Raw genomic sequence first — 20,395 nt, forward strand, 5'->3', positions numbered from 1 at the left:
TGCTTTGCTATTGGTTTAGGCTGCGATTCCAGTGTTCAAAGTTGAACTCCACATGAAGAAAGGATGCAGATTCACAGATATGTTTCCATGCTACAAGTCCAGTCCAGTAAGGGTGACTTGTGCGAATATGATAGTTTTGGTATCAAAACTAAGGGCGTTTTCACACCCACCTTGTTTGATCTGGACCAAAATTACAGGTGTGAAACCTCCCCCAGACCATGGTCTGAACCAAAAAGCTGGACTTTGGTTCAGTGAAAAGAGGTGGTCTCAGTCCAGAATAAACTGAACCATGGTTCCAACATTTCTATTTCGGACCAATTACAAGAAATTCCGTCAGGATATCATCAGAGCTGAAAGAAAGAAACAATGCACCAAAACAAAATGAGCCATGGGAGCACATGGGGACAGGAGGAGACTAGTTTGTGTTTACATCTGGTCTGATGACTTTCTAAAGAGTCAACTGGAAAAAACAGGATAAAACTTGATAAAAATGTGAACACTTCAGTTCTTGTTTCACTTTAGTACTGCTGGTAGTAGTGCCACAAAATTAATATTACAGTGACAATGATGTGAATCTGTTCATTCATCTCTCCTCATAAATGGCTGCTGAAGTCAGGCTACTTGCCGAAGTGTAAATACGCCGTGTGTCTGTCTACAAACCAATCAATGTAAAATATAGGGAGATGCAGCCCACGTAGGGATGATGACAGGATGTAGGTATGACATGTTCTTGTTCATGTTCTTTAGACTGGTTGGATAATTGCAATGTTAAACCAAATCTAAATGTAAACAGTGTCTCAAAAATATAAACCTTCATTTTGGACCTTGGTCTGGACTTTTAGGTGTGAACGCACCCTAAGACTATTTGTCTTGCTTTGTGGAGCCAGCTGCTGGTGAAGATGATGGACCATATCTAAAGCAGTGGCATCTCAGGTATTCATGTTGTGAACAGCTGCAAGTTGGCTTGATTTTGAGTATGTAAAGTTTCAGTCATGGCACAGCAGTAATTTTATTAGTTTTTATTTGTTAGAAGGAGCCTTAGGTCTTTGATATCTGAATGACAAGGTCCAAGAACCAGAACACACCAGAAAGGAAGTGAAGGAGACAAAACAAAGGCTTTCATATACTGGGGGATGGGTGTGTGTGTATGTACATACTGGGCAATGGCAATCAGTCAGTTCAGGAACTGAATCAATGTGTCCTTCACAAACATGTCCAATCCTGTCAACATGGGAATGGAAATGAAATCAGCCCCCTAGTAGGAAAAATGATTGAATGGATTGTGGTATAATCTGTGTGTGTCTGTGTGTGTTGAGCGCGTGCGTGCATGTGCGTGTGTGCAGTACTTTGGCATTAACACTGTCTCCATCTGCTGACCCCCTGACTGCAGAGAACATTAGAGTACATTCTCTTTGGTGCATTAGTGGAATGTTGCATGCTGTTGAGGAAATGTACATTTACTTTTAAATATTTTAGGGTCTAAAATTAGGGCCTGGCAATCTATTATATCAATATTATGATAGGAGACCAGATGTGGTAATAGATTTTGGATATTCTTATATCATGATATTTCACCCACCCACCAACTCATCCAATATTAATAAGAATATTAATTTCAATCACTCTTGTGCCTGACTGCACTGCCTGTGGTTTTAACTGGGCTCAGGGAAACATTACAGATCGGTCATCTCAGCACTCTGTTCGCTTCTTTAACTTGCCAAATCGGACATTTAAATGGCAGTGTGCCAGATGCAGCCACACCTGGCTTTTAAAGGGAATCGGAGGTGACACTGATATTTAATTCATGTTATGCCCAAAAACACACCCATGATTAATTGAGAGATTCAATACAACCCCTTTGTGCCGTGTGCCGTGCATTGCACCAAGATATGCATCATTTAATTAGCAAAAGTGGAGTTGGACTCCCCCTAAATGCACTTGAATCATGCACTTGGGACCAGTGTTTCCCAAGCTTTTCTTCCTTGGAGGCCTCTCTACTTGGTATCTAAGGAAAGCTGAACACACATGCACATACATTAAAAGTTCAGGTGATCCATGCCAAACCTATACTGTCCAAAATAAACATCTGTTAAATTGTTTCCATCCTTAAAACCTTTACCTTTGGTAAATGTGTCTTTTCTAGTATAAGCATATTTTTTTTAACAACCCTAAAGAGCAGGGCTTTACACACACTCATCCTTACCAAAAGAACAAGAATGATTTAGCCAACTCAGTGGACTACTATTTTTAATTGGAAAAAAAAGTATCTTTTTAAATAGTTTTATTCACAGACTTTTGTCTAAACTGTGATTTTAGTTAACATGTGCAAATCTGATTTTGATGACGTCAGAGCAGACAGAGTCTTGTGGACCCCCTTTGATTTCTGGCTTGGGGGGTCTGGAACAATGTTTTAGACCAAGAGTGACTAAATAGGGCCCAAAGTGTATTTTCACTGGCACTTTTGGCCATGCTGAATCACAACATGCTTTGATTTGCATTTCCATTACCATTTGAAATGCTCCAAGTTGAACCCAAGATGGACCGTCTCCAGGCCAAAGTGCACCTGACTGGGCAGGTGGTCACTTCTCACTGTCTCCAGTCAAACCAGGTCCAACAAAACCAATTAGTTCTCCAATGGTTTGGAGCATTAAAGTCTGATTTTCTTTTTTCTCTGTGTGTTCCATTCAGTCTCATGTTGCTGCAGAGGCCTGTGGTGAAAGACTGAACACAGAACATGTCCTGTCTTTACATGATTAATGTCTTTTCTGTCTCTCACACTCTGCTTTATTCTCTAGAGCTGCATCTACCTCACAGCCTCTCTCTGTGTTGTTGAAGGCTAATAGGATCTTTTCAATGTGAAACCTGGTGAAGTCAGAATAGTTTGTGGAAGGTTCAGTCTTACAGATTCCTGTGTTCCTATCAGCTGACTTTACACCAGCCCATGTACATGTGACACACTCCTTTGCCATTCATAATACTTGTTGTCACTCTTGAACACACTGTTACATCACTGCATTTCTCTCCTCACCCTTCTTACCCCACCCTCTTCTTTAAGCTACAACTCTTATTTCCCAAGACAGCCCAGCCTGTACACCCCCACCCCTCCTCCTCCCCACTGTCAGCTGGACTAAAGCTGTCTCTACATTCATTTCACAGCAGAGTTTGTGTCTTTGCACTTTATTAATATGACTTTGCCGTCCCCTCCCTGGAATATCATGGCAGCAGCAGGGAAATAATGGAGGCTTTGTGTGGTTGCAGGATTCCTAAAGCATGTGGCGCCTTTCTCGGTCCTCTGGCTCCATCTTGTGGTCCAAAAGCAGAGGTGTTGATGGGAAACAAAGGAAGCTGCACCAGATTACCAAGTGGTTGATATCTGCTGCCTGGGGACATGTGTCTTTATGTGGCTGGATCGTCTGATGTGTGTTTGGAAGGATTTAATTTCGCTTTAGTAGTGACAGGCTGAGAAAACCTCAGTACGATGGCTGTGTGGGAAACACTCAGCTTTGTATTATTAGATTGTTTTCGCTGATTCAACCCTGTCTCATGCAGACCAGTAGTTCCCAACCTTTTTTCCTCTGCTTGTATCTGAGGAAAGCTGGGCCTCCCCAGCCTACACACACACACACACACACACACACACACACACACACACACACACACACACACACACACACATCAGTTAAAATTTTTCCATTTTAGAACCTTTGGTAAATGTGTCTTTTTTGATTCTTGATCTTGATTGAAGATAGATAAATTTATCTTTTTAGACAGTTTTGTATACAGACTTTTGTATGAATTTTGATTTAAATTAACATATGTAAGTCTGATTTCGATGACCTCAGAGCAGACAAAGTCTTGGGGACCCCCCTTTGATAACTGGTGCCCCCTTAAGGGGGCCTGGACCCTAGGTTGGGAACCAATGATATAGTAGATTATGTTCATATGTTACCTTTTCATGTTTCAAGAAAGATGTGGATTTTTGGATGTACAAAGCTGACACTGACTCTGAAGTACAGTTGCAAATTGTAAACACTTTCCTTAATCAATCATTGGTAATATTAACAATTAATCAGTCATTAATCAATTAATTCTTATTGATTTTCTTTTTCTTATATGAAATATTATCAACTTTTTTTTTCTCTCTTGCACAGCAATTTATTGCATATTCTCTGACAGCATTACAGCCAATGAAACATAAATATGTGAAGGCCTACATATTAAACAAATATTCTTGAATTCTGGATAATATATGGAGGACATTCATAAAAGTAATATCTGCTATATTTTAGATTTTTTTTGATAGAAGATGGATTAAATTTTGCTTGATCGTCCAAATCCTTAACAACAATTAACAACAATTAATCCTTAACAACGTGAAGGATTAATTTCTAATCAATTACTCGTTATCATCCCTAGAGTTGCAACGATTAATTAATTGTTAAATTATTTGGCAACTATTTTGGTAATAAGTTAATCTCTTTGAGTAATTTTTTTTAACAAAAAAGTCAAAAGGATCAAATTTCAGCTTTCTAGATGTGAACTAAGTCAATTAAATATCCTTGGGTTGTGGGCAAAACAAGACATTTGAGGGAAAAATTGAACAACATTTTTCACCATTTTTTGATATTTTATACACCATACAACTAATTGATTAATCAAGAAAATAATCATATGCTGAAAACGATTGAATACTTGCTATATGTAACATTTTTACCTCAACAAACCTCATGACTGTTGGCAGTAACCAAGTTTAACAAAATCTTCTTATCAACAAGGTCAGCACACTTTTTCCCCAAAGCTTTCGGCAACATCTTGTGACCTTTATTAGTGTGTTAAGCAAATCTCAATGACAAGCAGAGCAAACTCCATCCACTGATGGAGGCCACGAGATACAACTGAAAGCTCTATACATGTTTTTTCTTACAGGTTTATCAGTTGACAGTTTTTTTATTGTTACATTCTCTGTGTATTCAAACTATGGAAGTGTTAGTCCTGCTGAGGTACCTGCTCTTTGCTGCTAGAACATATGCTCCTTTGAGTCGGATGAGTATAAAACTGATACTTACTCATGCTCAACAGAGCTTTTCTGTGTAATAAATCTCTTCACTAATAGGACTTGACTAAGAGGTTTTCATTTAACTGGAAAAATGTCATTTTTATAGGCAGTTAAGTTTTGAGAGGTAGCATGAGGAGAAAATGATGAGCGTTAGGTTTTTCATTCATTACCAGCACCAAATGGAAGCCTGTGTATTAACATGTTGCACTCTGCTTCTGCTTTTCTCTGCACTGCCTCCTTTTAAATGCTCCGACTTCCTCCTATCTACTGCACACAGTTTCACACAGGAAGACAATGCAACTTACAACACCCTCAAATCTAGAATGTTACAGTTGTGTGTATTTAACAGATGGTAGGAAAAGCAGAGAGAGAGAGAGAGAGAGAGCAGTGCCGATGGAACGGGGAGAGAACGTGTTTGGTCGGATTTGAGGTTCAGACAGCTGTGGCACAGGACGTGGGATCGAACTGCCAAATGATGATTAGACGAAGTGCAAAGGTACAGTGTGTTACCAGTAGATTAGATGGAGCTTCACAAGTCTAGTTTGTGCAGGTATTCTGGAGCAGACAAAGCTCAAAGATTGTTAGAACTCACATTTTCAGTTGAATATGCTACCAGATTGATGTTAACTATCCAGCTTGCTAACTAAGCTGTGGAACTACTCTACTTTAAGTTCAGGATGTATGTAAAAAATCTGACTGACAGACTGATTGAAGAGTTAACATCTTAGAAAATGTATAGAACCAGTTGATCAAGCATTTTTTTGAAAACAGCGGTTTAATTTTGCCTCATGGGTAATCATGATGTACCACGTGAAACAAGAATTATGTATAGAACTGTAGAACTATGAATTCTGGAAGACCACCGGAGTTCTCTGTCACTTGGAATCTTGGCTAGACGATTGTGTGGAGACATTTTTCATTATGATGTGGGCTCATAAAGACGGATCTGCCCAGCATCATTCCACATGTTACATGCAGCTTGTGTGTGAATAAGACGGAAGCAAACCTAACTTTCACGTCCATGAACAAATGTTACTAGTCCAGGTAAAAATTACAATAATTTATATTTGACATTTTTTGTGAATGTAAAATTCAGATGAGCAAATGGTTAAAAGAATCCAAACAGTGTCAGCATTGATTAATTGATTACTTGTCAGCTATTAATTAATTTCCAACTTTCTGATTGATTGGTTAGTCAAAAAGGTCAAAATTCTCTGATTTTAGCATACATATTTTTAATATCTTTAGTCCTTTATGGCAGTAAACTGAATATCTTTGGGTAGTGCACAAACCAAGTCATTTATGGACGTCACTTTGAGCTTTGGGAATAACTGAACAACATTTTTTACAATTTTTGACACTTCATAAGCCAAGCAACTAATCGATTTATTAAGAAATAATCAACAGATTAATCAACAATGAAATTAACTGTTAGTTGCAGCCTTAGTCAACAAATGAACTATTCAATTTAGGAATTTTATTAAAATTGTTATGTGTAACATTTTCACCTCAACAAATTATTTTCATATTCATTTAAATTTGTTGTTGCCAGTTTCACTGATTCTGTTATAATTTAGCAGTCTACACTGCATTCTGTAAAATGTCACTCAAATGCATATTTATAAACTTCATTTTGAATTATTTACGAGTGATGAATTTTTATCATTTTTACATTTGAGCCTGTTGATCTGTTGACGATGGTTTCATTTGATCCTGCGGTGTGAAGCACTTTGTAAAGTCTGTTTCATTATGAACTCTGTATCATATATTAATGCTTGATAATCCTTCTGATGTTTAATAATAATAATAATTTAGGTATCACAGTGATAACAGTTTACAGGTGTGTATAATGAATCAGTGCTACCGGTGCTATAAATAGCCACAGTCATGTGTAGATAAATGGAACAGTGCCTGGTACTTGTTCTAATATTTTTATCATCTCTGTGGCTTTAGGGAAAGTGTGTTAGTCGGTCATTTGGTTCAGACTGAAACTGCTGCTGGATGGCAGCTTTAGGATGGACTGTAATCCTCTGACCTGATCCTCTGAGTTTTCATCCAGTACCATCATAGGTCAGAATTTCACTTTGTCCGTTACTGTAGTTTATGACCAAATACCTTCATAATGATACTATAATAATACTACTACAATACACTGATTGTACACTGACATTAACTGTAACTATATTTGGTCTGAAAACAGGTGCAGTTTTGTTACGACTAATGCCATTTTATCAATTCAACTAATAACAGATTTGTTCCTTTGTTCATTTACTGAACTCAAACGTCTCCTCTGTGACCTCAGCTCCATATCTAAACAGACACCACTATCCCAAGTGTGTCAGAATAAACCCCTGAAATACCCTGAATGCACCGCGATGACAACTTCCAAGTCTTATATTACAGTACTGCTGACCTACAAGATAAGCAAATGGACCTAGTATGTTCTCAGTTACAGCCTGACCGATATATTGATCCTGTGATATTATTGGGTCGACATTGGCTTATCACAGCCAAATCAGTTTATATCAGTATCTGCATATATGTTGTCCAATATGCACCAATAAGAAAACTTTATTTTTTTAAAGTAACAAAATGCAGGTTGTGTTTAATTGTCTTTTATCACTTCTTTCACTCTTTGTGTGTTTAATTCCAGGAATTTGTTTAAAATACAGGGGAAAATTTACTGTTGGCGTGACCTGATATAATTTTGGACAATAAAGTTTTTTTTTAACTGTAAAACATGCTGCCTGCATCACGTATCTTTGTGTGTTAACATCGGTCATTGCAAAAAAATGCGTTTATGTGTAGGGCTACAACAAACCAATCATTTTCATTGCTGATTAATTGGTTGATATTTTCTCAATTAATTAAAAGTTGTTTGTTTTGAAGTGTCAGAAAATGGTGAAAAATGTTGACCAGTGTTTACCAAAGCTCAAGAGCTCAATCAGCAAAATTTTTGTTTGACTCACAATGTTCACAGATAAGAAGCTGAAATCAGAGAATTGTGACCTTTTTTTCTTAAAAAAAAAAAAAAAAACTCCAACTGATTACTCATCTGATTAATTATCAAAATAGTTGATAAGCTCGAGTTTATATTTGGTATTCTGTTTATTATATTCTGTACAAACAACATTGGCTGAAATGTTTATCCAAAGTTTTAAACTCCCAAATATTGGTATCAGCATCGGTCCCAAAAATCCAGTATCAGTCAATTACCTTAACAGACCCTGGGCTGCGTTTGCTTACACATACTGTAGCTATGCACACACAAACACATGTGAGCACATACTGAAGCAGCTGACATGACAGCAACTGCAGCAGCATGTGTGGTTGAAGAGCGTGGCTGCTGATTGGACAGTGGAGGTGGTGAGGGGTGGATTTCATGGCAGACCTGTCCAGGCTGGAGAGCAAGGGACCCTATTTTTACCACTCCTGGACACCCTCATATCACAACAGCTGTCCCCACATCTCTTGTCTGTCCACTGTCAGGAATAGCCAGCCTATCAGCTCACTCCCCCTCTCCTCAGCTCTGCTCTCACTCTCTCCACTCTGTGTTTCTCTGGCCGCTCGCACAGATCTCCTCCACTTTGGACACTTTTTGATTTGATTGCTGACTTGTGAGGATTGTTTGGATACAGGAGTGTGGAATTACTTCACTACTGACAGGTAGAACAATTTGTGACAAGTTTTTTATACCGAATGGGATCTTTACTGGAAAATCTCTGACAAGCATGGGGCCTCGAGGCTCCACAGCCAATGGCCCTATTTTTAGAGTTAGCTGAGGGGGGCACTTAAGTGGTTTCCCAACTGAAAGAAGCATTTTACATGAACATTGTTTGTGCTTTTGTAACAGTTTCCCTTTTCCTACTCGGATGTTGATCAGTAAGTGTGGTAGAGGTTAAAAGTGGAAGTGTGTGGAACGTCAGTTTGAAGAGGTGCTTTACATGAAGGCTTTGTGGGTACATGCTCAGTGGGAACTCATGTGCTGCCGAGAAATGGTGGGAAATGGGGTTGAGGTTTTCATTGGTTTTCAGTTCATGTTAAACACAATGCATCATTAGTCAAGGTTAGGACATGGTCTTTTATTTTACACCACCGTTCAAAGGTTTAGAATCACCTGCAAAAAATGCTTTGGTACAGTCAAATGAATGAGTGGACTGCTCTATATTTTTCACAGTCTTTCGTGATGTTTGATCATAGAAAGTCATTTTTATAAATAGATGTTATTTTGTATGAAGAGTTTGCTAAAAATAAATGTTTTGTATATAGAGAACAAAACATTGTACAATGGTTCAACCAGATTGAATGTCTGAAAGAATAGAAAGAGACAAAGAAACCTCTGAGAAGGGCTGCAACTATTATTTTCATTATTGATAAATCTGCCATTTTTTTCCACAATTAATCATTTAGTTTATATAATGTCAAAATAATTGTAAAAAATGCTCCTCATGGACCTGAAACCCAGACCTGAAAGTGATGACCTCAAATTGCTTATTTTGTTCAACCAACAGTTCAAAACCCCAGACTCTTCATTTACTGTCATAGATGACCAAAAGTCAGCAAATCCCCATATTTAAGAAGCTGATTAATTGACTTTCAAAATAGTTGGCAACTAACTGTCTCTCAGTCAACTAATTGATTAATTTTTGCAACTCTACCTTTGAGCAGCAGTTGAATAAGATTATAAGAAATGACCACCGATGAGAAAGGGAGAAGGAAGTGCTACACGGCTCTGATGGCTGATCTGACAGCTGCTCTGTAGTGAGGCAGGTAAAAGTACAAATAGAAAACAAGACTCAGGAAGTCTTGCTTAATATCAAGAAAAAACAGTAAGGCACTCTTCTGGTGTTCTGGTGAAATAACACTGCAAATTTAGAGAGAGAGAGGGAAAGATGACGTGTATGTTAAGCGAGACTTCTAGGTCTTCTTAACTGTTATATAAGGGATAATTCACCCAGAAATGAAAATTCAGTCATTATCTTCTCACCCTCATGCTGACTGAAGGTCAGGTTTTTTAGTCTCTGCTGGAGTTTCACAGGAAAACAGTGTTGCAGAATCTCCCGAACAATGGAAGTGAATGGTGACCAGTTTTCAAACATAAAAAAACAACAGGATAAAAACATAAAATGCCACCATGCTGCTTGTCTGGTGTAATCCAAGTCTCCTAAAGCCCTGCCATGCAAAGTTGACTAAAAACATGTTATTCACACATGTTTTCAGCCTGAATCTTCACTGTAGATTCTTAGCTTGGAGCCACGTTCATGTGCACATGTATACTGTCTGAACTGGGTGTGTGGTGACGGCATGCAAATGGCTCATCAGGGCTTTAGACTTGGATTACACCAGACAATGTGGCAATATGTTTTGTTTTTTTCCCCAGTTTTCCAATTTTTACGTTTGAAAACTGGTGACCATTCACTTCCACTGTTTTGAGATTTGGCAAAGCTGTTTGCCTGTGAAATTCCTGCAGTGTTTTGTGGACTTACAAAATAAACGCGACCGTCAGTCGACATGAGGGTGAGTGGATAATGACTCAGTTTTCCTTTTTGGGTGAACTATCCCTTTTGAAAAAATCACCAATCATTGCTGGTAAAAGAACTTAAGAATAAACCCCTGATTCCCTTCTTCAGCACAACTGTTAGAATTTGATAAACTTTGAGGCATACTATTCTGATGGATTTAACAATTTGGAGCCAGTTCTCAACTGGAACTGGTTCTTGATCCCCATCCCACAGAACAGGTTCCTGTTTTGGCATGTAATGAGCTAGAATTAACAGACACATTGCTTTAGCAAAACTATTCTTAAAACGTCATAGTAGTAATGAAGGTTAGTCTAGGGTGGGGGTCTGCAACCTTCAGCTCTGGAGCCATATGTGGCTCTTTTGCCCCAGTTCCAGTGACTGTGGCTTTGACAAAAAATTATATGGAAATGAATGACGGTTATTTTAGCATTTTAATTTTCATCTGTCAGTTTGTTGTTCTAAAATATTTCTTACATTCTGTAACTGTAAAAATGTGTAGTCTATATGAGTAAAAAATGTTTTAATATTTTGGTAACTTTATGTCATCGCCTGTGTCTACAGCTTAGCACCTTTTCGCCAGTGGCTTGTCATGAGTTGCCCAAGGGTAGTTAGGGATGCCAAATCCAAAACAAGAAAAGTCTTATCAGTCAGATGATAACAGCTGTAAATACATATCAGTAATCATTAGTACTTCAGAAAGATTTTTTTGCTTTTTTGATATTAAAGGTTGCAGACCCCTGGTTTAGGGTTAGCACTATTATTGGAACTGGATCATGGAATATCAGCTGAACATACTAATGAACTGACAAAAGGCAGTTTAAACCTATTCAACCCAACCACTGATTAGACTGCTGAAGACCCAAAAGAAAATGACATAGAGCCAGTTAACATGCTTGTTAACTGGTGAATGCTGCTGCCAGTGTGGCTCTCTGTTTGGTTCTGTTCAGATGGACAACATTTTCGATCAGTTTGATTCATCTTTGGGTGTAGTTGGACTGAGTATGACTGACTGCAGGTACCTTTCAGATTGGGCCTCCTTTTTCAAAATTGTTTCGATCAGACATCTATTCCAGATATTAGCAGTCCACCACAAACAGGATTTTAGCCACTTGACTGTCAACATTAGCAAGAAGCAACTGCTTGGTTTTAGTGGGATGTCATGTGTTTTTTGCTTTGTAGACAAGTGAACTGTGTCACCTCCATTCCCCTCAGACAGCTGTGTGATATCCCATCTGAACTTTTATCAGGCATCTAAGTAAAGGCCATTGTATTTGCAATTTCTAATTATTTGATGGGTTGCTGGAGGTCCAGGTAAGACCATCTTAGAGCAAAAAGGCCTTGTTGTTTAAATAACAAGTCCTTTCATTACTAATTGTAAACCCAGGCCTTGTTGTTGGCCCTTAATTCAGACGAACAGTCAGCTACAAAGAATTCAAGGATTTTAGTCTTTCAGTGTAAACTGAAGTTAATCCTCACACAGAATGAAACATTTTTTCAGTAATAAATGGAATCCTCTCAAAATGGGAAACTAAAGGTTTCCCTGGCTGCTCTATAAATAGTGAATAGAACACAAAATGTGTTGTTCTGTTAATAAAAGTTTATATGAATGAATTTAAGAAGGTTATAAATTGTGTTAAATTGAAGTGACTTTGCTTAAGGGAACTTGTCATGAGCCTCATCTTTTGTCTGTAGAGACACTTCAGACATGGTGTCATGGAGAGTTTAAAAGTGTTTTAGCTTTTGGAGTGTTTGTTCTTTGCCTGTTTATGTGTGTAATTGGTTTGTTCTTTCTTGTGGTGTGATTAATGAGTCACATTAATGCTCTCACGTCACACAGCAGCATACTAAGTTAGTGACTCCTTAACATGTATTGTCACTGTACTATAACAGTCTTCAGTGTCTTCTCTGTTGTCATGTTCCTGTTTTTGAATGGTGGCAAAATGCTGTGGGACAGGTGTTGGGTTATAAGTCTTTTCTGTTTGAATATATTATTATTACATTACATATCATTATCTAAGTTCATTTATGTGTTCAGTTCAGTTGAAATTGATCTAGAAACCAAAACAGTCATTTTAAAAGTATTGTATTATGACAGTCAGATGGTTTAGTTTGAGAGTTGGTGTCAAGTTGTGACTTATTTTGCCAAGTCTTGCTTATTTGTACAGCTTAGTATTAAAAAACAATCTGTTGTGATGTGTGATGTACACTGTGACTTCAGCACCTGCCTATGTTGGTTTTCTCTGCCCTGTTTGCCTCTGAGGGAGTAGCCAGGCCTACAATCCTACAGTACCACTGTCTAATCCAAAAATAAGTCTGCTGGTCAGTGTGCTAATTTAGTGAGCGCTGATAAGAGCCAGTGACCCCGAGTTGAATGAGTTGTTTCAGAGGGACATTAGGGTTGTTGAAATTCAAATCATGAAGCCAAAGACCACCAGGGCAAGTCAGATTTTTGGAAACCAGCTTTTTTCTTTTTGTGAACAAATGAATTATAACCCCAATTCCACAAAAACTGGGCTGTTGTGTAAAACATAAATAAAAAGAGAATGCAATGATTTGCAAAAACTTTTTAACCTCTATTCAATTGAATGCAGTACAAAGACAAGATATTTAACGTTCAGCATTAATGGCCTTCACAGATGTGACAGTTTCCCATTATGCCATGGGCAGTAACACACTCCCATACCATCACAGCTACTGTCTTTTGAAGTTAGCACTGGTAACAGTCTGGATGGTCATTTTCCTTTTTAGCGCGGAGCACATGTCATCCATGACTAGTGAAAACAATCTGAAATCACAGCACACTTTATGACTCTCCGTCAGTCCATCTCAGATGAGCTTGGGCCCAGAGAAGTCTGCAGTGTTTCTTGATGGTGTTCCTGAGCCCATGTAGTATCCTTTATACATTGATGGGAGTTTTTAATGCATTTTTCAATGCAGTGCCTCCTGAGGGGTCAAAGGTCATAGACATTCGGTGTTGGTTTTCAGCCTTGCCCCTTATGTACAGTATAGAGATTTCTGCAAATTCTCTGACTCTTTTAATGATATTATAGATTGTAGATGTCTGAAATCTCTAAATTCCTGCAGTTTTGTTTTGACAAACATTCTTAAACTGTTGGACTATTTGCAGTTTTTCATTAAGTGGTTAACCTCACCCCGTTCATGCTTTGAATAACTGAGGATGCGCCTTCAATACCCAATCATGATCACCTGTTACCAGTTGACCTGTGGAATGAATGAAACAGTAATTTTTCCTGTCACAACTTTTCAAAACGTGTTGCAGGCATGAAATTCAGATGTGTGCGTATTTACAAAAAACAAAGTTCATCAAACATAAAATATTTTGTCTTTGTACTGTGTTCAGTTCAATATAGGTTGGAAAGTTTTTTGCAAATGATCGCATTCTGTTTTTATTTACATTTTACCCAACTTTTTTTGAGTTAAGGTTGTGGATAAATTCAAGGCAGAGACCACTGACTCAAACCTTGGATTCAATGTACAGTGTAAACTTCAGATAGAGCCCATTTAAGATTCTGATAAATGGATTTAACCACTGTATTTTGAATTTAACAGTCTTACAGAGATAGATGCTTACTTCTTACAGGTAATAGATCTAACCCCGTCTCCACCCCCCAATCGAAAAAAACAACCCTAATTTTGGCCGACTTTTTCTCATTTATTAACAATTTCCTCATTGTCTACTCTCATTTTCTCTCTCCAAACTGTTTCTGTGCACGATCTTCATAGTGTGACTGAACAACACACCTGTTAATGGATATGACAGGCTGTTCATGAGACAGGGCATATTCGTTATGTGCATATTTCCTGGTGCTTTGCATTAAAGTGAACGTATTGAAAATTTTATTGAACAACTGTCTTCACTATCACCATTGTTTTATCACCCTAGCCCACCATTAAATATACAGTAAATTGTTTATGTGTACAGTATTTTTAGTAATACATTGGCTAATAGACTTATTGATCCAGTTTTTAAAATACCAGAAAAGTCAAAGTACTTCATTACATTGATGTATAAATAATACAGAAATTCTACCATTAACTCCCAGTGATATGAAAAAATCTGTGGCGGTAGATCACAGTATATCGTCTTCACGGTGTCAACACATTGTCTGGACCCAAAACCCAAATAGTGACAGGATGTCATTGTAGAAAAATGTATTGAAGCATGTGTAGTCTATGAGCAGGTGTTGGCTTTGTTGGTCAGAACTCTTTGACCCTACCTCACTGTTTTGCCTCACCTCATGCTGAACTTCTGTGAACAAAAGGTGCATATTTTTTTATGTTTGTTCAGTTTTTATGGTTAAGTTTACCATAATGTTTGATGAAAATGAAAATGAATGAAAAGTAAAGGCAGATTAAGAACTTTTAACATGATTGTGAAAATGTCTCAAAGCAGTTCTGATTATTTTTAGAGGATGATGTTGGTCTGGGGCCTTGTCCACAAGTATGCGTCCCCCTCTGAGGGCTTTTGGCATTTTGTTCTTGCTCTTTGAAGATACCAGGGTCAAGTTGAGCTCACTACTGTACTTGTATTTTTGTGTACCATTCAAAAGCATTTACAAGAGCCTTGTGCAGGTTAGGTTAGGTTTCAGGGGGCTGATGGTCTGTGATATTAAGAGGATTTTAATTTTTTTGAGTGCAGTGTACTTTTGCAATTTCTGTTTTCATTTCTCTAAACCAGTTTTAATCTCCTGTTCATCTGCTGGCTCTCCTAGATCTATTCATCGCCATCAACATGTGGCTCTGCCTACATTAATAATTTTATGTTCTTTGTATCCTGAAGAGCCTCATTCCTATTCATCCGTCTCTGTGTATTCTCACCGTTCTTCCTGTCCTAGCTCCCCTCCTCCTCCTGCTCTCATCTCATCCACCACAGCCCATGACAGCAGATCAGCCAACATGGCATTCTCATCTCGCTTTTCCTTCTGGGAGCAAAAGGGAAGTCTCATTTGGACATTTCATAAAGCACTCTCACACTGCATGGTGTTCTAGTGTTTTACCCTGTGTATTAACATGTATGTCTTTACATATGTGCGGCCTTTGCCTGCATCCCACTAAGAATCTGGTGACTTTCACTCAAGTATAAGTATATGTTGCAGTAACTTTGTGCCACCTGTGCCATTTCCAGGATACTTAAACACCTCACTTCCAATTCAGCGAGTGCATGAAACTTATCTCTTGAAATACTAGGACGGAGTGTTTGTATCTAAAGAAAGAGACGTTTGAAGTGCAGAAATCATTTCTATGCAAAAGATGGCTCAGAGATATTCAGCATGGTGTGAGGTTTGCACGGTGTGTGATAGACAACAGCTTCATGTAGTGACCAGGGTTTGATTAAGTTTCTTATTTATATTGACACATTTAGATCAAAGAAGAGAACAAGCCAGAGAGCAAAAGTGTAAGTAAATATTGTCCTTTATTAGAGTTTTTTTTACTTCAGTAAATACAGTGTATTGCTGATCATTAGTCATGTTAGAGCTGTTGTTAGCAGTATTGTGTATAGATATTTTTAGGTAGAACTTGACTAACTGAAAGTTAGTATCACAAACACAGTTAATGTAGAACAGATCTGACAAAACATTGGGTCTCGTGGAAGAACATTTTCATATCCTGAACCTCTTACTTTTTTTCTGTGAGGTTTACTTGTACTGACGTTTCAAGTCAGATACAGAAAAAAATCTTCATATACACAAACCTGTGATAAATACACATTTCAACCTGATGAATTCCACCTGTATATGAGTTGGTGCTTGGTGATGAGATTGGCTTAATGGATGCCCCAAAATAAAATGCTGTAAAAAGTTACCTTTTCTGCTTCATTTTTAAACATTTCATTTACCAAGATGTTACTCAAGAGTTAAACAAAGAACTTCACATTAAGGTTGTCAGAAGTATCAGTACTTTTCACGTTTAAACCAATGCAATATGCACATTTGATTGTACTGAAAGTATCGAAACTATTAAGAAAAAAAAAAAAAGTTGAGTTCAGTCTTGAAAGCTGGGTGAAATTTGCCTGAAATCTGGGCTGAAGCAAAACCAGATGTTGACCGACTTTTTTGGTACCAGCACTGTATGCAGGTTGTTAATAAAGGAAAAAGCAAAACTATATATCTTTTTTATGTCCTTAGGCCTTATTTTTCAAAAATCTGGTATAGTGACAACCCTACTTCACATTACAGACCTCGCAGTTCTGCTCTTGGAAATCAGCAGACAAAGCAACACATTTAGCAGTGCCAGTAGCAGTGATAGGCAACCTGAAAATCTCTCTGAAAGCACTCAAACATATCACTTAAGAGCTAATCTGTTTATATGAGTGGGTCTTACATGAGGCCGAATGACTTTGAAGATAGTAAATAAGTAACACTACTATAGCATTTTATACAGTTAAATCACCCAGGCCTCTTAGCTTCTTCCAAAGATCATGTATCCTTACTAGATAAAGATATGACTGAAGACACCTAAGCCATAGAAATGTGTCAACAATTACTTGTGCCTGTAACAATATCTTCTGCACTTAGCCACATACTGTAAGCAGCTGGTCATTCTCTGAGAAACTCTTGCTTATTCATAGCATCTTAATTGTCTTACAAACCCTACTCAAGTATTGTAGGATTTTAGAGGTATTCTTCCAAGAGTCAGTGAGGAAAGTTGGAAGCAGCTGGCTGTGCAGTTTGGATTAAAAGTTGTCTGTCACATGTGGAGTTGTTTGATTGATGTTCTGTGATAAGCATAAAGGAACCAAATCTAGTCGAATGGATATGTAATATAGATTAAACAAGCAGGGAATTTTCAAGCAGTTGTGCCCTGAGATTAAACTGAATGATATGGAATATTGTATTACCAAAGTTTAGTATCTAATATTGTGTCAAGATTATTAGGCCTGTCTGTTCTGGTAAAGGTTATTCTTAAACTTTTATTTCATACTTATCTTTAATAATATGTTGTGACCAATGGCTGTAGACACATTCAGCTCAATGTAACACAATATTTTGATTGTTTTTAGCATGAAGATACAGTACTTTTTTCTTCATCATACACATTCTTATACCTCCTCTCTTTCCTCTCAATGAGTAGCCAGACAGTGATGGGCAGCTCAGCCAGGCCAAGTCAGTGCCAGCTCTAGACCCTGGCAGGGGGTTATTCCGGGCAAAAAGTCCTCTACCAATTTCCCCAACGGAGTCAGCAGCCCGGGTCAGGAGTCCCTCCCCACCTAAAGTCAGGTCACCGGTTAAAGTGCCAGATCGCTTCAAAAGCCCTGAACCACCACGAGCTGCTCTGAGTCCAGAGCCAGTTATGAACAGTGACCGAGAGCAAAATGGCATAGTGGGCAAAAGTGTGGCCAACGGTACAGCCAACGGGAATTTCAAACCTCCAGGGTCTACCATCAACCAGATGGATACTACAGATGACCAGGGTCTGACACGCAAGAAAGTAGTAAAGGTGGTCCGACGGGTTGTCAGGAAAGTCCTGCCCACAGAAGAGGATGGGGCCGCTGTGCCAATGCAACCCTCAGGCAAAGCTCTGGAAGCAGCCAAGTCTGACACTGAACCAGTTAAAACAGCGCCAGCACCAGCCTCAGTGTCTAAGCCTCCTGGGATGTCAGGGTTCTCCTTTAAACATGATGTCATCAAAACAGAAGACAAAGACGATTTTTCACAAGGCTTAGCAAACTTCATGGTCCGAGGCAGGACAAGGGATCCCCGCCCACGAATACGCAAGGATGATCGACCAGAAAAATTAGAGTTAGAGAAGAAAAATGAGAAGAAAGAGGAAAAAGTTGAGCCTGAGGAGCCAAAAGAGGAGAAAAAGGAGGATAAAACCATCCTTAAGCCACAAGAAGCCAGCTCTGGACCAGTTAGGCAGGAGGTCAAATCTCCTGTGGCTGGTATAAACCCAATCAGCACGGCTTCTGAGCGCTCAGCGACAACTTCTTCCAAATCAACCCATTCCAGACCAACATCTCTCCCACCAGTTGTTGGCTTTATCCCGGCTCCCAAGCCCACCCCCTTGTCTCCACCGCCTGGCTTCATACCTGCACCCAAACCAGCTTCTGCCACAAAAATCACCCCTGTAAGGCCTCCTTCTACCACCCCACCAGCCATAAAACCCACCCCAGCAAATCCACCTTCTGCCAGCCCAGCGGCTACAAAACCCACCCCAGCAAATCCTCCTCCTGCTACCCCAGCGGCTACAAAACCCACCACAGCGAATCGTCCTTCTACCACTCCAACGGCCGCAAAAACCACCCCAGTGGCTCCAAAATCCTCTCCCCTCTCTCCTCCACCACATTTCATCCCACCTACTAAACCCTCTTCACTTGCGACTCCTGTGAGCCCTCCCTGCCCCAAACCCGGTCCTCTGTCGCCCCCTCTAGGAGTCATTCCCATTCAACAGCCTGCTGTCAGGCAGCAAGAGGTACAGTGTCCACACGTAGCATGTCTGCTCAACATTTGAGACATTGGTGTGGAAAGTGCATGGCCATTTGAAATGCATGTTTGAAAAAAAAAAAAAGCTAACAGACACCACATACAGTGTGTGTAACTGTCCAACACTTGGTCTTTATTATTCTGCCAGCAGGACTTTAGGATGGCAGACTGGCAAGACTGGTCTTGTTCTTTTTGCCTTTTGTTTGTGGGGACTGAACCAGCCCTGTATTGTTGAGTGCCTGCTACTGGTCACCTCAGCTGTAGTTGTTGCGGGAGGAGGAAGTACTTGTTTACTTCCTGATCACAATTTCCCATCTGGTGACCTTTCAGTCACAAACCCTTGATTTCTTCCTCAACTTGTTCATTTCCTCACAAACTTGGTTTTGCTTTCAAAATAGTGATTTGTGTATCTGTAAGTAGGGCTGTGTATTGTTGTGTGTATAGCAGTTACAGTTGAATGTACTGTGATACTGTAAGCAAGGTATATGCTATTTTTAATCTAATTTCAAGAAAACGTAGTATAAAGAACACATCGCCATATGTATTTAATTTCAGTTTAAAAAGTTAACTTTTTATGCAATCAGAACAGTAAAGATGGATAATAACACAGATATCTAGTGGTTGGGGGTTTAAACATAAAACAAAATGAACCACTGCCACAAATCTTTGAATGTATCTCGATTAGGGTTGAGTACCATTCACATTTGAACTGATATGTTACCGGTACCTGGAATTCAGTACTGGTACCTTCTTTCAGTACTTTACTTTATCATATAATGTTTATTTTTCTGCACAGATTGATCTGACGTAAGCTGGTACACGGTACTTTTAAGGGTATCAACCATATAATGTCTGCATGGTTCGGCAACCAACCCTAATTATGATGTCATGATACAGTATTTTTGAGAATTGGTACAGTATCACAAAACATAAAACTGCTATACTCTAGTGTAGTTATATTTTCTTAGACCCCTACTTGTAAGTCTACAGAGGTTTTTGTGGTTATGCAGATTTTAAGCACTTTCTTTCTATGATGTTTTTGAGCCTCAAAAGTCTTTGTGGCAGTTTACCATCAAAACAGGGAGGACTTTTGCTACTTTTTCTATGAGATCTCACATCTCACAGCAAAATGTAGCTCATAAGCCACGCTGACAAAGACAACAGTCCCACCAGAGACCACTCCAAACAAGTGTCTTAAGCAGCCTAGCTTGTCTGGTTGCGAATGGGAGACCGATGTAGAGTCAATTACTGCAGAGCTGCATTCTGGGAGAGGAACTCAAAGCAAAACCCGTGAAAAGACAGATGGCTCAACCTTCCAGTTACTTTACAAATGAGATTCTACAAAAACAGCAGTTTTTTCATGGACTCTCACT

The 20,395-nt window shown here is 38.9% G+C and overlaps 1 protein-coding gene across 11 annotated transcripts in view; it reads left to right on the forward strand.

Moving 5' to 3' along the window:
* Nucleotides 1-20,395, forward strand: part of myo18ab (myosin XVIIIA b) — a 206,342-nt gene that overhangs the window by 33,204 nt on the left and 152,743 nt on the right. For 3 of the 11 annotated variants that reach the window (XM_084716785.1, XM_084716786.1, XM_084716787.1), the window contains exons 1-4: nt 8,686-8,722; nt 15,435-15,532; nt 15,960-15,994; nt 17,671-19,011. The exons of 3 other annotated variants lie outside the window; for them this stretch is intronic. In XM_084716785.1, coding sequence (XP_084572911.1) covers nt 15,496-15,532; nt 15,960-15,994; nt 17,671-19,011 — 1,413 coding nt within the window. In that variant the 5' untranslated portion in view covers nt 8,686-8,722; nt 15,435-15,495. Of the gene's footprint in view, nt 1-5,388; nt 5,553-8,563; nt 8,723-15,434; nt 15,533-15,959; nt 15,995-17,670; nt 19,012-20,395 lie in introns of those variants that run through there. 5 more of the 11 variants (XM_084716791.1, XM_084716792.1, XM_084716793.1 and 2 more) reach the window with 3 other exon arrangements.

This window comes from Lutjanus erythropterus, chromosome 4 (genome assembly GCF_056507025.1).
Source record: "Lutjanus erythropterus isolate fLutEry1 chromosome 4, fLutEry1.hap2, whole genome shotgun sequence".
NCBI classification, from domain to species: domain Eukaryota; kingdom Metazoa; phylum Chordata; class Actinopteri; order Lutjaniformes; family Lutjanidae; genus Lutjanus; species Lutjanus erythropterus.